The 15,734-nt window shown below is 41.6% G+C and overlaps 2 protein-coding genes across 2 annotated transcripts in view; one reads left to right on the forward strand and one right to left on the reverse strand.

Annotated features, from left to right (window-relative positions):
• The window catches only part of cftr (CF transmembrane conductance regulator), a 31,776-nt gene extending 25,745 nt beyond the window's left edge, over positions 1-6,031 (forward strand). Inside the window, exons 21-27 of the mRNA XM_088995854.1 lie at positions 544-644; positions 1,446-1,673; positions 1,759-1,914; positions 2,957-3,046; positions 4,156-4,328; positions 4,409-4,514; positions 5,494-6,031. Of these exons, the coding sequence (XP_088851980.1) occupies positions 544-644; positions 1,446-1,673; positions 1,759-1,914; positions 2,957-3,046; positions 4,156-4,328; positions 4,409-4,514; positions 5,494-5,709 (1,070 nt within the window). The 3' untranslated portion in view covers positions 5,710-6,031. The remainder of the gene's footprint in view (positions 1-543; positions 645-1,445; positions 1,674-1,758; positions 1,915-2,956; positions 3,047-4,155; positions 4,329-4,408; positions 4,515-5,493) is intronic.
• Positions 6,032-6,922: 891 nt separating this feature from the next.
• cttnbp2 (cortactin binding protein 2) overlaps positions 6,923-15,734 on the reverse strand; it is a 49,393-nt gene continuing 40,581 nt past the window's right edge. The window contains exons 12-24 of the mRNA XM_088995853.1: positions 15,334-15,413; positions 14,630-14,716; positions 14,367-14,466; positions 14,137-14,292; positions 12,802-12,974; positions 12,518-12,696; positions 11,465-11,676; positions 11,216-11,380; positions 10,981-11,032; positions 10,794-10,893; positions 9,558-9,665; positions 8,766-9,028; positions 6,923-8,245 (exon numbers count right to left, since the gene is read on the reverse strand). Of these exons, the coding sequence (XP_088851979.1) occupies positions 8,798-9,028; positions 9,558-9,665; positions 10,794-10,893; positions 10,981-11,032; positions 11,216-11,380; positions 11,465-11,676; positions 12,518-12,696; positions 12,802-12,974; positions 14,137-14,292; positions 14,367-14,466; positions 14,630-14,716; positions 15,334-15,413 (1,643 nt within the window). The 3' untranslated portion in view covers positions 6,923-8,245; positions 8,766-8,797. The remainder of the gene's footprint in view (positions 8,246-8,765; positions 9,029-9,557; positions 9,666-10,793; positions 10,894-10,980; positions 11,033-11,215; positions 11,381-11,464; positions 11,677-12,517; positions 12,697-12,801; positions 12,975-14,136; positions 14,293-14,366; positions 14,467-14,629; positions 14,717-15,333; positions 15,414-15,734) is intronic.

Below are 15,734 nucleotides of genomic sequence, written 5' to 3' on the forward strand. Positions count from 1 at the left end.
GCAAAAATGTATACGTGTGTGTGTGTGTGTGTGTGTGTGTGTGTGTGTGTGTGTGTGTGTGTGTGTGTGTGTGTGTGTGTGTGTGTGTGTGTGTGTGTGTGCGTGTGTGCGTGCTTGTGTGTGTGAATAGTGAGCACGGGCAAAAAAAATGTGTGTCCTACAATCACATTTTTATGAGTTTTACAAATATATTTTCTTCATGTTTGAAATTGGGTTCCCACGGGGCAAATGCCTCACACACCTTGTCCCCACCATGCAGCAAAAATGTGTGCGTGTGTGTGTGTGAATAGTGAGCACGGGTAAAAAAAATGTGTGTCCTAAAATCACATTTTTATGAGTTTTACAAATATATTTTGTTCATGTTTGAAATTGGGTTCCCACGGGGGCAAATCCCTCACACACCTTGTCCCCACCATGCAGCAAAAATGTGTGTGTGTGTGTGTGTGTGTGTGTGTGTGTGTGTGTGTGCGTGTGTGCGCGTGTGTGTGTGTGTGTGTGTGTGTGTGTGTGTGTGTGTGTGTGTGTGTGTGTGTGTTTCCACAGAGGAGAAGCCGGGTGAGATCGGCATCATCGTTGCGCTGGCCATGCTCATCCTGGGGACGTTCCAGTGGGCCGTCATCACCAGCATCACCGTGGACAGTCTAGTATGCACACATACAAACACGCCGCACGCACACACACGCGATGACATCATCACTGTCCGGCGGACAATGCAAAGTAGGTTACGAGAAGAGTTAGGAACGAGTACGAGTCGATTGCAAGAGCAGGTGACAAAAATAGTCTTTAAAGGGAGGCAGCTAGAATTGGGTTAGCGACGGTGGTCGCTGATAGAGATTAGACACAATAGAAGTTATCATATTTAAAAGTTTCATGCTGTTATATGCTTAGTGAACATGTGTGATTCGAGTACACAATTGAAGCATAGAGAAACCTGGGGTCAATCTGAGGTCAACAGACACAGCCTCTTAAACTGTCATCTTCATCACGGAGATCTGGCCTTGGACAGAATTTAGGACTTGGGAAACTCCTTATCACCGAAGCAATTTATGACTTGAAACTCCTTCACAGGAAGAGCTCATTAGCTAGGTTACAAATTTATCAGTTCATGGAAAATGTTTTATTGCTTACAGCTGTTCGTGCTTACAACGTACCAGGGGTGTGTTATTTTAATCAAGAAAACTATGTTTTACTTAAATTTGCATATACTCTCAATAAATAGCTTGGCAGATGGCTGCGGAATTCAGGCGTCTGTCATGAATGGCTACGTCTCCTGCCGGCAGGAAAAGACAATCTTTCTGTGTTCTAGCCTTTGTCCACAGTGTCCGACCGAACATCTCTGACAGTCGCTAACCCATTTTGAAAATTTCATAGCAAGAATAATCGTCAGTAGTCGTCCCGTAGCTTCGTTTATGTTTGTTCAAAATCAACCTCCACCTGCTCCTCAGATGCGCTCGGTGGATCGGGTCTTCAAGTTCATCGACCTTCCATCGGAAGACGTTTCGGCAGGTCGGGCAGGCAAATCAGGAAGCGACCTGGTCATTGACAACCCGCACGCTCAAGACTACTGGCCCAACCGAGGACAAATGGACGTGAAGGGCCTCGCCGTCAAGTACACGGAAGGCGGACGGGCCATCCTTAGCGACGTCAGCTTCTCGGTGGAGGGCGGACAAAGCGTCAGTTTGGGGATCCCGTCACCAATCGCCATGAAATGTGTGGTGGTCGTAACGGTTTTGCCGCCCCCCCCCCCCCCCCCCCCAGGTCGGTCTCCTCGGTCGTACTGGTTCGGGAAAAAGCACCTTGCTGTCTGCTCTACTGCGTTTGGCTTCCACCGACGGCGAAATCTCCGTTGACGGCGTCTCCTGGAATTCTGTGTCGCTTCACACCTGGAGGAAGGCATTTGGCGTCGTGCCGCAGGTACGGCAACCGTGTGGGGGGAAATGGGCGGGGTTATGAGTTTTCTAGTGGGGGCAGTCAGCAGAATGAGGCGGGACCAATCGTTCAACATGTCGACGGCAAATCGAGTGAACCAGAATCTGGTTGTTTTTTTTTAACTCATTCGCTGTCATTCCTGAATTTATTCAGGAATTGAAAAGCAAGACGTAGAGCGCCATTCCCGAATTTTTGGGGGTTTTGAGTTTTCTTGGTAGGTGGGTTGCCTATAAAGCACTGGTCAGATATCTGGCAATGTTTTTCCCTCCCATGAGGGCGAAGTGCAGTAAAGTCTCGTTATATCGATATTCTCGGGAGTCGGAAAAAATATCGATATAACCGGACTATGGATATATCCGATCCTGCGGCATGTAAATTTTCTCCTTGCGTTCATAGAAATAGTATCGTAATAAGCAGTACTATCGATATAACCGATATCGATATAACGAGACTTTACTGTATTTGCGTTTTGTATGTTTTATGGGGACCTGGGAATGGATTATTCTCATTTTAATGGTTTCTTATGGGAAATACATGTTTGGAAGACGAACTTTTCACCTTACACACACTTTCTGGGAACCAATTGAGTTAATAAGCTGAGGTATCACTGTATATGTATTACATTTTATACAGCCGCCCCAATTTCAAACTCAGATAACTCCAGACCCACATTACTTGGGAATTAACTCTTTTTTTTTCTTATGAAATCAGAAAGTCTAAGGTTTCTTACACTGCATTGAAGTATTTGCATTTCGTATGTTTTATGGGGACCTGGGAACGGATTAACCTGCAATTCTCTCCTTGTATTCTTTTCTGAAAAAGTCAACAAAATCCACCAGCTCCTCTGTACCCCTCCTCCTAAATCCAAGAATTGTTCCTGTCAATTAGATCCCCTCCCAACAGTTCTGGTCAAATCTTGCTTGCCATCTCTCCTACCCTTCATTTTAGCCATTATTCACTCCTAGTAAATTTGTGTTAGCAAGATTTGTGTTGACGTTTACGCCTTCCTGATATTTGTCACCTCCAGAAAGTTTTCATCCTCACCGGAACCTTTCGGATGAACTTGGATCCTCACGGACGCTACAGTGACGACGAGCTATGGCGGGTCGCCGACGAGGTACTCGTCGTACGTTAGCATTCGCTTAGCATGTTGTGATTATTAGCTATCTAGCTATGTCGCTAGTTATCTATCCACTATCTAGCTGGCTGGCTATCTAGCCAGGTATCTGTTGACTATCGATTGGCTAGCTAGCTAGCTAGCTTTTTATCTATTTGTCTTAGCTGCCGCTGCTCACCCACAGAAAAACTGATCCTGTGACTGTAAAGTGACCTTGAGAGTTTTGAAAGGCGCTTAGAAATGAAATGTATTATTATTATTATTATTATTTGCTATCTATTATCTATCTGGCTAGCTATTTGCTATCTAGCTAGCTAGCTATTCACTATGTAACTGACTGGATATCTAGCTAGGTATCTGTTGGCTATCTATTAGCTAGTTTTCTATCTATTTAAGTTACTTCCGGGTTGAATGAACGCTGGCGCGTGTGGCTGCCGCTGCTCACCCACATAAAAACAGATCCTGTGACTGTAAAGTGACCTTGAGAGTTTTTAAAGGCACTTAGAAATGAAATGTATTATTATTGTTATTATTGTTATTATTAGTATTATTATTTGCTATCTATTAGCTATATGGCTAGCTATTTGCTAGCTAGCGAGCTATTCACTATGTAACTGACTGGCTATCTAGCTAGGTATCTGTTGGCTATCTATTAGCTAGCTTTCTATCTATTTAAGTTACTTCCGGGTTGAATGAACGCTGGCGCGTGTGGCTGCCGCTGCTCACCCAGAGAATAACGGATCCTGTGACTGTAAAGTGACCTTGAGAGTTTTTAAAGGCACTTAGAAATGAAATGTATTATTATTATTATTATTATTGTTATTATTAGTATTATTATTTGCTATCTATTAGCTATATGGCTAGCTATTTGCTAGCTAGCGAGCTATTCACTATGTAACTGACTAGCTATCTAGCTAGGTATCTGTTGGCTATCTATTAGCTAGCTTTCTATCTATTTAAGTTACTTCCGGGTTGAATGAACGCTGGCGCGTGTGGCTGCCGCTGCTCACCCAGAGAAAAACGGATCCTGTGACCTTGAGAGTTTTTAAAGGCACTTAGAAATGAAATGTATTATGATTATTATTATTATGATTATGATTATTATTAAGGTGGGCTTGAAGTCGGTGATCGAGCAGTTCCCCGACAAGTTGGACTTTCAGCTGGAGGACGGCGGCAACGTGCTGAGCAACGGACACAAGCAGCTGATGTGTCTTGCTCGCTCCATCCTCAGCAAGGCGCGCATCCTGCTGCTGGACGAACCCTCGTCGTACCTCGACCCCATGTGAGTCGGCGACCCCGGCGAGGGCTTTTGGTCAAAATGTCAAGGTGTAGTGGTCATCATTGTTTCGTTTGTGTTCTTAGAACGCTGCAGGTGCTTCGAAAGACGCTGAAGCAGTCGTTCTCCGCCTGCACCGTCATTCTCTCCGAGCATCGACTCGAACCTCTGCTGGAGTGTCAAGCCTTCCTGGTGAGAGAAAATCCCCTTAAAATGCACTCTCAGTCGTACAGGAGTGATCCATCGATGAAAAGGTTTCTTCAAGCCGTCATCTGTACTTCTTTGAAGGTGCCGGATGTTTCGCTCCTCATCCGAAAAGCTTCGTCAGAGAACTAAAATTGCTGGTAGCTCTAGATGAAAAAGCTTTTTCGGATGAGGAGCCTTCAAAGAAGTACAGATGACGGCTGCAGAAACCTTTTCATAAAAAAATGTATTTAGATATGGATGGATGATTGTATTTTTGCAAAAAAATATTTTACATTTACAAGAATCTATGTGGCGGCCACTGCTCACCCACAGAAAAACTGATCCTGTAAAGTGACCTTGAGAGTTTTGAAAGGCACTTAGAAATGAAATGTATTATTACTGTACTATACTATACTATACTATACTATACTATACTATACTATACTATACTATGTGGCTGCCACTGCTCACCCACAGAAAAATTGATCTTGTAAAGTGACCTTGAGAGTTTTGAAAGGCGCTTAGAAATGAATTGTATTATTACTATACTATACTATACCATACTATATTTCCTTTATAAGCGCCTTTCAAAACTCTCAAGGTCACTTTACAGTCACAGGATGTTTTTCTGTGGGTGAGCGGTGGGAGGCACACGCGCCAGCCTTCACTCAACCCGGAAGTAACTCAGATAGAAAGCTAGCTAGCCATATAGCCAATAGCCAGCCATAGATATAGCTAGCTAGCACGCTAGCTAGCTATATCGCGAATGGATAGCAAGCTACACAGCCAATAGCAAGCAAGCTAATAGACAGCTATCTACATTGCTAATAGATAGCCATGTAAAAACAAATTCGGGAATGGCGCTCTACGTCATCTTTTCAATTCCTGAATAGAAAATTTGTTTTGGAGAACCATTTTTTTTTTAACAAAAATCAATTATGTACTTGCTAACCCCCCCAAAAAAAAATCCTCGGCCTGTTTTCAGATGATGTCGGGCAGCTCGATCAAGACGTACGAGAACCTCCACAAGCTGCTGAACGAGACGAGCCAACTGAAGCAAGCCATGAGCCCGTCGGACCGCCTTCGCCTGGGGCCAACGCTGCACCGGCTCAACTCCACCAAAAGGGCGGCGCCACCCTGCGCCAACATCGCCTCACTGCCCGAGGAGGCCGAGGATGACGCGCTCGACACGCGACTCTAAAAGAACTCACTCGAAAAAAAACGTACCGTTGGATGGGGAAACCAAAAAAAAAAAAATCCACTTTGACGCACTTTAGAGACACGCTGAGGTACTCGTTCCAACTTCTTCGACAAACAGAGCACAACTTGCCACTAATTCATTCATTCAGTCGCAATAATTGTTTGTTTTTCCGTCGTATTGTTTTTTTTCTAGAAGTCAGGTACGCGGATGCGCAATTGGGATGATTTGTTTTTTGTATTTGTTTCATTTTTGTTCATAGGAAAAGTATTCTAGAAATGCCTTTGCCCCATCAAATATATTTGCAATAAAAGTTTTGACATTTGTTTGGTCGACTGATACAAACACACACGCACACTTATATGAATGTGGCGCGAATGGCTGCCGCTGCTCACCCGCACAAAAAAAATCCTGTGACTATCTATTCACTAGCTATTAGCTATCTATACGCTAGCTATTAGCTATCTATTCGCTAGCGTATAGATAGCTAATAGCTAGTGAATAGATAGCTACTAGCGAATAGCTAATATCTAGCGAATAGATAGCTATGAGCTAGCGAATAGATAGCAATTAGCTAGCGTATAGATAGCTAATACCTAGTGAATAGATAGGTAATAGCGAATAGATAGCTAAATAGCTAGCAAATAGATAGCTATTAGCTCGTGACTAGATAGCTATTAGCTAGCGAATAGATAGCCATTAGCTAGCAAATAGATAGCCATTAGCCAGCGAATAGATAGCTTTTCTGTGAGTGAGCAGTGACAGCCAGACGCGCCAGCGTTCGCTCAACCCGGAAATACAAACTGAAATAGAATAGTAAGACAAATAAATAGAAAGCTAGCTAGCAAGCCAATAGATAGCGAATAGCTAGCCAGATAGCTATTTTACGGTATTACAGAAAAGACAAAGAGAATACTAAAGATGGCTAAATTCCAGATTAGCCAGCTACCTGAATAAAAAGTGATCAAGCTGGCTAGCTCGGCCGCTATCGAGCTAACTAGCTTGATAGATTAGCATGGAATTTCAAATAAAATGATGTGGCGGGCCAGATTTGCCCCCCAGGCCTTGACTTGGACATCAGTGACTCATTCAAAAACAGTACAATGTACATGCATTGTGTCATCAAAAAATATGAAATAAAGGAATAAAATCATATTTTCTTGTAAATCATGAGTAGCAAACCAGACCACAAAAATAATTCGTCACCCGGGAAGCGGCTTTTGAATAGTTTAATCACGTTTTGTCAAGTTGTTTTTAAAAACTGCGTACAGCCATCGAAACGGACTAAGAAGATATCTCCTGTACATATGTACTATACATATACATATTTATATATTTCTTCATAGATTTATAAACAGCAAGGAAATCTTGGTTGACAAGAAACACGTACACAGTGATTGATGAGAGTAGTAGTAGTATGGCTGACAGTACACTTCTAGTACTCACTTTCAAACTTTACAAATACTTTTTTTTTAAAGTACACTGTACAAAATTCACGGCGGCGAAGACGCGCTAAACACTAAAAACTCTTATTTACAATGTAAAACCCTGATTCATGTCCAAGCCACGGTTGCAAACAAACATCCAAAAAACACTCAAAAGAAATGAAAATAATTTCCTTTTAAAAAGTTTGTACGATGAGAGGTCGAGCGACCGTTCATCGCAGGATTGCTTTGTAGAACAAAAAAAGTAGGAGTGGTCCCTAAAGTACACACACGAGGAAGTGTGACGCGAATAGAGTTCAAAAGTGGTCGGCTAAATAGGAGGGCGGCGGGGGGGGGGGGCACATTGTCATGAAATACTGATACACCACTTCCTGTAGATCGCATCAAATACACATTTTTTTAAGGAATACACACACTGTATTGTTTTGATCAAATGGGATTCTTCTTTCTATCTATTTGAGTTACTTCCGGGTTGAGTGAACGCTGGCGCGTGTGGCCGCCGTTGCTCACCCACAGAAAAACTGATCCTTTGACTGTAAAGTGACATTGAGAGTTTTGAAAGGCGCTTAAAAAATGAAATTTATTATTATCATTTGCTAGCTTTTTGCTATCTATTAGCTCTGGCTGGCTAGCTAGCTATCTGGCTCGCTTGCTAGCTAGCTATCTAGCTAGCTTTTCACTATATAGCTGGCTGGCTATATTATTAATTGCTTGTTGACATTGCTACTGCTGCTAGGTATCTGTTGGCTATCGATTGGCTAGCTAGCTAGCTTTCTATCTATTTGAGTTACTTCTGGGTTGAGTAAACGCCGGCGCATGTGGCTGCCGCTGCTCACCCACAGAAAAACTTATCCCGTGACTGTAAAGTGACCTTGTGAGTTTTGAAAGGCGCTTATAAATGAAATATAGTATTATTATTATTATTATTATTATTATTATTATTATTATTAAAAAAGGGTTAATTCCTAAGTTATATGAGTCTGGAGTTATCTGAACTTGAAATGGGGGAGGCTATCCAAAATACGATGTAATCTTGGTTTATATAGCGCTTTAACAACAGCTGAAGCTGGAACAAAGCGGTAACATAAAAAAATGGAAATGCTGCCCCCTTGTGGAAAGGAAACAGTGCCAGAGGCCAAGGTCAGCGCTGTATCGGCACCCTAACACGAAGAAAAAAAAAACAAACCCGAACAAATTCGGGAATGGCGCTCTGTCATATTTTCAATTGAATGGGAGTGCATGAGTTAACAATATAATAATAATAATAATAATAATAATAATAATAATAATAATAATAATAATAATAAGGACTTTGAGAGGGGCATTAAATAAAATAATAAATACATGTTGGGGGAAAGGGGGAGGAAATAAGAAGTGATATTGATGTTATTGTGTGTGCCAGGCCTAATTCCACTAATACAATATACTAATACTTAATATACGAAATACTTTTGCGAAATATCGGATTCGATTTACGACTTAAAATAAAACAAACATGGATCATTTCCCATCTGGAACTTTTGTGATTGTTTTCTTCAGATCGGCAAAGGAAGAGATTTGGATAGGCGTGATTGGCCCCTTTCTTCGGTGGGCGGGGCAGTGGGGGCGGGGGGGGGATTTGGACAAGTGTGATTGGCCCTTTCGTTTCATGGGCGGGGCAGTGAGTTGTGGGCGTGTGTGTGTGATTGCTTGTTGACATTGCTACTGCTGCTGTTTGCTTTGCTGCTATTGTTGTTGTTGTTGTTGTTGTTGTTGTTGTTGTTGTTTGTTGAGGCAATGCGAAGTGGCTGCTGCTGCTGCCCCCTGCTGGGCACGGGCAGCTGGGATTTGGTTCGCGGGCTCGAGCGCTGTTGGTTGACCGGATGAGGGAGCAGTGACTGTCAGAGACAAAAACAAAATAAACATTGAGATTTTGGTTTACAACAAAAAGCTTGTAAATAAAGGTACACGTCACAAAAAAAAAAAAAAAAATATGAAGCAATGGCCTCATTTAAGACGTCTTGAAAATCTATTAGCTGGCTATCTTGTTATCTAGCTGGCTATCTAGCTATTTATAATAATAATACATTTAATTTATAAGCGCCTTTCAAAACTCTCAGGGTCACTTTACATTTAGCTAGCTACTGTACTATTAGCTATGTAGCTAGCGAGCTATTCGCTATCTAGTCGCTAGGTATTAGGTATCTATTTGATATGTATTAGCTATCTATTCGCTAGCTAATGGCTATCTATTCGCTAGGTATTAGCTATCTATTCGCTAGGTATTAGGTATCTATTCACTAGCTATTAGCTATCTGTTTGTTAGCTAATGGCTATCTATTCGCTAGCTAATAGGACTCCATCTCTATTTAGTTATGCAGTACCTCGCCATCACGACAGAGGCCGCTCATTCTTTGACGTTCTTACCGGCTGAGCTGATTGGTCCACGGCTACTTCCTGGTCTGGTGTGGAGGGCGGAGTTCCAGAAGGACTTGCACGGACGAGCGTGACGTCATCGTCTTTGGAGGCCCACGTCTAAAAAACGGCCAAGTGGAACGTCACGTGACGCCAATCAGTCAGGATCATATTACTTTCCCAAGACTATGATATATAAAATAAAATAAAATAAAATAAAATAAAAAATACAACAAAATGAAATAAAAGGAATTAAATGAAATGAAATAAAATAAAATACAATTAGAAAAATAAATACAATAAACCGAAATAAAAATAAAAATAAAATAAAAACAAAATAAAATAAAGTAAAATACAACTAAATAAAATAAAGTAAAATACAACTAAATAAAATACAATAAAATCAAATTTAAAAAATAAAATAAAAGAAGGAGTCATGTATTTTCTTGTTGGACTTTTTTGGGTGAAAAATATGTTTTTTTTTGTTTTTATAACAAGATGAGGATAACAAACACACACACACACACACACACACACACACACACACACACACACACACACACAAAACACACGCACGCACACTAACACTAACACACTAACACACACACACTCACGCACACACACTCACGCACACTCACACTCACTCACACACTCACACACACACACACACACAGACACACACAAACACACGCACGCACACTAACACACACACACTCACACACACACTCACACTCACTCACAATCACACACTCACTCACTCACTCACACACACACACACAGACACACGCAAACACACGCACGCACGCTAACACTAACACACTAACACACACTCACACTCACTCACAATCACACACTCACTCACTCACACACACACACACACACAACACACGCACGCACACTAACACTAACACACTAACACACACACACTCACACTCACTCACACACTCACAATCACACGCACACTCACTCACACACACACACACACACACACACACACACACACACACACACACACACACACACACACACAAACACACGCACGCACACTAACACTAACACACACACACTCACACTCACACTCACTCACACACTCACAATCACACACTCACACTCACACACTCACTCACACACACACACTTACACACTCATACACACGCACACACACGCACACACACACAAACAGGTCTCAGTCGCCCCCTGGTGGCTGTAGTGATCATCTATTGCCATCATCTGAGGCCTGCATTATACCATTCTGATGTCCGGTTCTGACTTGCTGGAGCACAACGACTGAAGCTCTTGGATCAGGTCCGTTTCGTCGTCCGAGAACATGGACAAACCCGACGCCTCCCTGAGCAGAAAACGCACATACGCGAGCCGTAAACAAGACTGAAAGAAAATGTCAATACTGCAACAAGCAGTACTTCTGAGTACCGACCTGTGGATTTTGCCGTTTGCAGAGGAGCTAACATCATTTGTGGATACGGAGCCTGGAAACACAACAAATGGATAACTAAAGACCTTCCGACACAGTGATTAAAAGTCAAACGATATGATTGGTGGGGGGACCGAATCCGCCAATCATGTCATGGCAATCATCATTGGACAGTCTTCATCCAAGATGACAACAGAAGAGCGAACGCAACATGATTGACAGCCGACGATGACTTTACCGTGTCTAAAAGAGCCGCCGGCCCACTTGGAGGCGGGACTTCCTTTCTTTCGAGGGCCGGTATTGGATCGTCTCAGTTTGTCTCGACACTTCCTGCCGCCGCAGACGCTTCCTTTCATGGAGCTAATGGAGATGAGTGAAATGCCTCCGCCCATGAACGCAACTTCTGGAAAGGAAGAGGATTTTCATTTTTTTCATTACGTTTTAAACGAAATCCTAACAATAATGAAAATAATAAATGAGGTCTGACCGTGGCGAGGCAGCGGACAGCCCCGCAGAACGGCTTTGTTGACCAGGATGCTGAGGGCGGCCCTCAGTACCGCCTGCTGGCCGTCACTCAGAACCACGTTGCTCGGCGACGAGGTGGAGGAGGAGGAGGATGAGCGCCTGGCCGTTACCCGGGAGACGATCGCCGCCTCCACACGAGGAACTACCAATGAGCTCCACAGCCGAGAAAGCCACCTGTACACAGACAACAATCACCTTTTCATTTCATGTCCTGTTGCATATAAAAAAAATAAAAAAAACACATGAATCATAATGTAAAAAAATTAAATGCAAAATTTTAATGTATTGTTGATTTTTTTTTTTTAATTTATCATTTTATTATTCTTGTTTTTGTGATTGTAACGTGCCTAAACTTTAATTTCTGGTTGCATATCAACAACAAAAATAACTAACTAAATAAATACTAAATACCAATTATAATAATAATAATAATAGTAAACACCTAAAAAACACTGTGCGAAAATAATCTGTTATAAATTAAATAAATACAGAAATAAACAAACAGTTTGATACTGATAATAATAAAATATATTTTAAATGTATTATTCTAATAAATTTATTTATTCTAAAAATATATTTATATATATATATAGTATATATATAGTATAGTATATATATTATAATAATTATTATATAATTACATTATATATATTATTATGATGTATATTTATTTAGTTGATGTTTATTATATTATTATTATTATTATTAATCTTATCATAATTATTATCATAATTACAATATATGTATATATATATAGTATATACACTACATATATACACATACAATATATATATACACATATATACACAATATATAATATATATACACATACATACACAATATATAATATATACACACAATATATATATATATATATACACACAATATATATATATATATATATATATATATATATGATCTCTGTTTGGCTTCATTTTTCTGCAAAATGTCCTCACTTTTCATGCTTTACAGTGACGCCCAAAAATCCTGTTGGTTGGAAGCACAAGCGACGTACCTGACGATGGCGTGCACGTCATCGCCGCGCACGGGGCAGGCCAGAAAGTGTTTGGGCCCCATCAAGGCCTCGTGCGTGCCCAAATGCGCCAGGCAGCCGTTAAGCTGCTGCCACACTTGAGCCACCCACACCACCGCCTTCTCCGTGGCGCCGTCGCTGCACCACTCCGCACGTCCTGTCTGGAAACGACAAAGTACTTGAGAAGATGGCGCGACTATCGGCGGAGTCGATGTGTTGCGTTTACGATGCGGATGCGATCCACATTGCATAATCTGAGTTTTGACCTGGTGCAGCAATTTCCTGCGCAGGCATCTGGCCAGCAGACCGTGCAGAGGCTCCTGATCCCAGCGCAGACGCAGCCAGCGGAAATGCTGCTGGAGGCGGAGCTCTGAGCCATGTAGGCGGGGCTTTGACAAGGAGCCAATCAGGAAGCTGCGATGGCAGAAGTGATGCGGAACTAAAAAAAAAAAAAAATATACCATTGCATTTGTTGTCAATCAGTCACTGTTCTCTGACGTGAAAAGCAAAGTATAGTGATACTTTGGCTTTCGAACTTAATTGGTTCCCAGACAAAGTGTGTAAGGAGAAAAGTGTGTATCCCAAAATGTATTTCCCATAGGAAATCATTAAAATGGGAACAATCTGTTCCCAGGTCCCCATAAAACATATTTTTCTACTTTTCTAAGCCTTAAAACTACACAAAATATACCCTATTTTATGTATAACAAATGTGCTATGGTATTATAATTAAATAAATAAACTGTACTGTATAATGAAGTTGTTTTATTTAACTTTGTGATGGTCGTTGATGGCTTGATGGAATGGAGTGGCCGGTTTCCTCAGCATTAAACACTTGATGAGGAACGTAGCCTTCTTCTTTCACCATCTTGAGGAGTGATCCCTTGGAGGTGCTTTCTTTGCTCTAATTACCTATTTCCTCATCAATTGTGTTCTGTTTATCTGGGTTGATCGCGTTTTTCATCAAGTGTACAGATGGCTTGTGCGGGTTATTTGTAGAGCCTGATTTATGGGATATTTTACCCTTGCAGTCTACACTCTGCCTTTGCCCTATCAAAGTTGAAACGAGTCCAAATTTCACTGTTTTCTATCCATTTTCGCACTCTCTCTGTCGTCTGCCTGTCTCTTTAATGTTTAAACCACCTCCCCTCACTGCTACGTTTTTGACCAATCACGTGGCTTTAACCAAAGACTGGGGGCGGGGAATAGAGGACAAAAAAATAGCGGCGACCATTTTCTTTTTTGGAGAATGGCTTTACGCTCTCTCTGTCTGTAACCCCCACCCCCTCACTGCCGCGTTCTTGACCAATCACGTGGCTTTAACCGATGACTGGGGGCGGGGAATAGAGGACCAAAACAAGCCGGCTTTTCTTGTTCGGAGAACAGGCTAGTTCGCGGACAATACATCACTCATTGTGGCAGCTCCTTGTGTTTCCTGAAAAATAGTTTGTATGCCAAGGTAAAACCAAAAAGTTCGTAAGCCAAGGGGTTCGTAAACCGAGGTATGACTGTATTTTATTTTAATTTGAAATCTGCTTCAGGGAGGCGGCCATTTTCTTCTGTCTCTCTCTCTCTGTCGACCGTGTCACACACATACTCACCAGCGTTGACCAGCACAGACGCAGCGGAAGTCCTGTTGTCCAAACTGTGACACAGATCTCCCAGTAGAGCCGACAGGGAGGCGGCCTTCTCCAGATTCTGTAGCAGCAGCACCACGCAGCCGCCTCGGTCGCACGTCGACGACGGCACCAGGAAGCCTGCGTCGTTGATGAAGGAGACGTTGTAGTTTGCGCTCATCCTACGACGGCGATGATGATGGTGGTGAACTCACCACAGGAGACGAGGGTGTCCAGTAGTTGCTCTTTGGTCAGATTGCAGCCCACCTCCACTTTCACCACCTCACACGCCTGACCGGCTGCCTCCTGCTTGGACTGACAGATAGAAGATGAAATGCAATCAGCAAAAACTTGCCACCAGATGGCACCCAGCGCCAGGGTTATATGAGACGCGAGCATCATCAGGCATAATAAGTCGCTCAACCCTAAAATGACGAGAGCATTTTTTTTTTGGCCTTCATTGTTATCATTGTCACACCTTGATGCAGCGGGCCAATAAAGTAGCGATGTAATTCTGACAGCTGTCCTCCAGGCCGTGAAAGATGACACTTCCGTATTGCTCCACCTGTCAAAAAAATGGTCGCAGATGGTTGTGAGAAAATAGGTATGTCACAAGTGATTATAAAATGTCCTTGAGAGTTTTTAAAGTCGCTTATGAATAATATGTATGCATTTATTTATGTCTGTATTTATTTTGTTATTTGTTTATGTATGTATTAATGTATGCATTTATGTATTTATTTATTTATTTTTATGTATTTTATGTATTATTTGTTTTGTAGTTTTTGTTGTTTGTTTTACTTTGTGGCTGCCGCTGCTCACCCGCAGAAAAAATATCCTGTGACTGTAAAGTGTCCTTGAGAGTTTTGAAAGGCGCTTATAAATTCAATGTATTCTTATTATTATTATTATTGAAGACACTGATTTGCTGTGGCGACCCCTTGAAGGGAAAAGCCGAAAGGAAAAGAAGATTATTATTATTATTATTATTATTATTATTATTATTACTGGTTGCCCAATGATGTCATAGGATAGATTAAATCTGAATACTATTCAAATATGACAAGCAGGGGGCGCCATTATTGCTTAAAAAAAGCCCATTTCTTTTTTTAAAGGGAGCAAAAAAAAAGTTTTTGGACACTGTGTGTTAGTGTGTGTGCCTGTGTGTGTGTGTATATATACCAGGCGAACGTAGTTGAGAAGCACAGGCAGCGGAAAGAGAGACTCCAGAGCCAACTCATCTAGACACGACTCAGAAAGACCTGTGGAGCAAAACATATATATTAATTCATTAAAAATTCAAAACATCAGACAAAGCTAGCTACCAAATCCATCCAGCTAGCTAGTTGTCAAATCCATCAAGCTAGCTACCAAATCCATCTCGCTAGCTAGCAAATCCATCCAACTATCTATCCATCCATCCAGCTATCGTTATAGCTAGCTAGCTTATAGCTTATATAGCTTATAGCTATAGATTTGACAGATAGCTAGCTGATAAATATAAAATTGACAGGTAGCTTATAGCTAGCTAGCTGTCAAATTTATATTTATCAGCTAGCTAGCTGTCAAATCTATATCTATCG

This window comes from Hippocampus bargibanti, linkage group LG05, assembly GCF_051943395.1.
Source record: "Hippocampus bargibanti isolate YZ-2025 linkage group LG05, ASM5194339v1, whole genome shotgun sequence".
Classification (NCBI taxonomy): Eukaryota; Metazoa; Chordata; class Actinopteri; order Syngnathiformes; family Syngnathidae; genus Hippocampus; species Hippocampus bargibanti.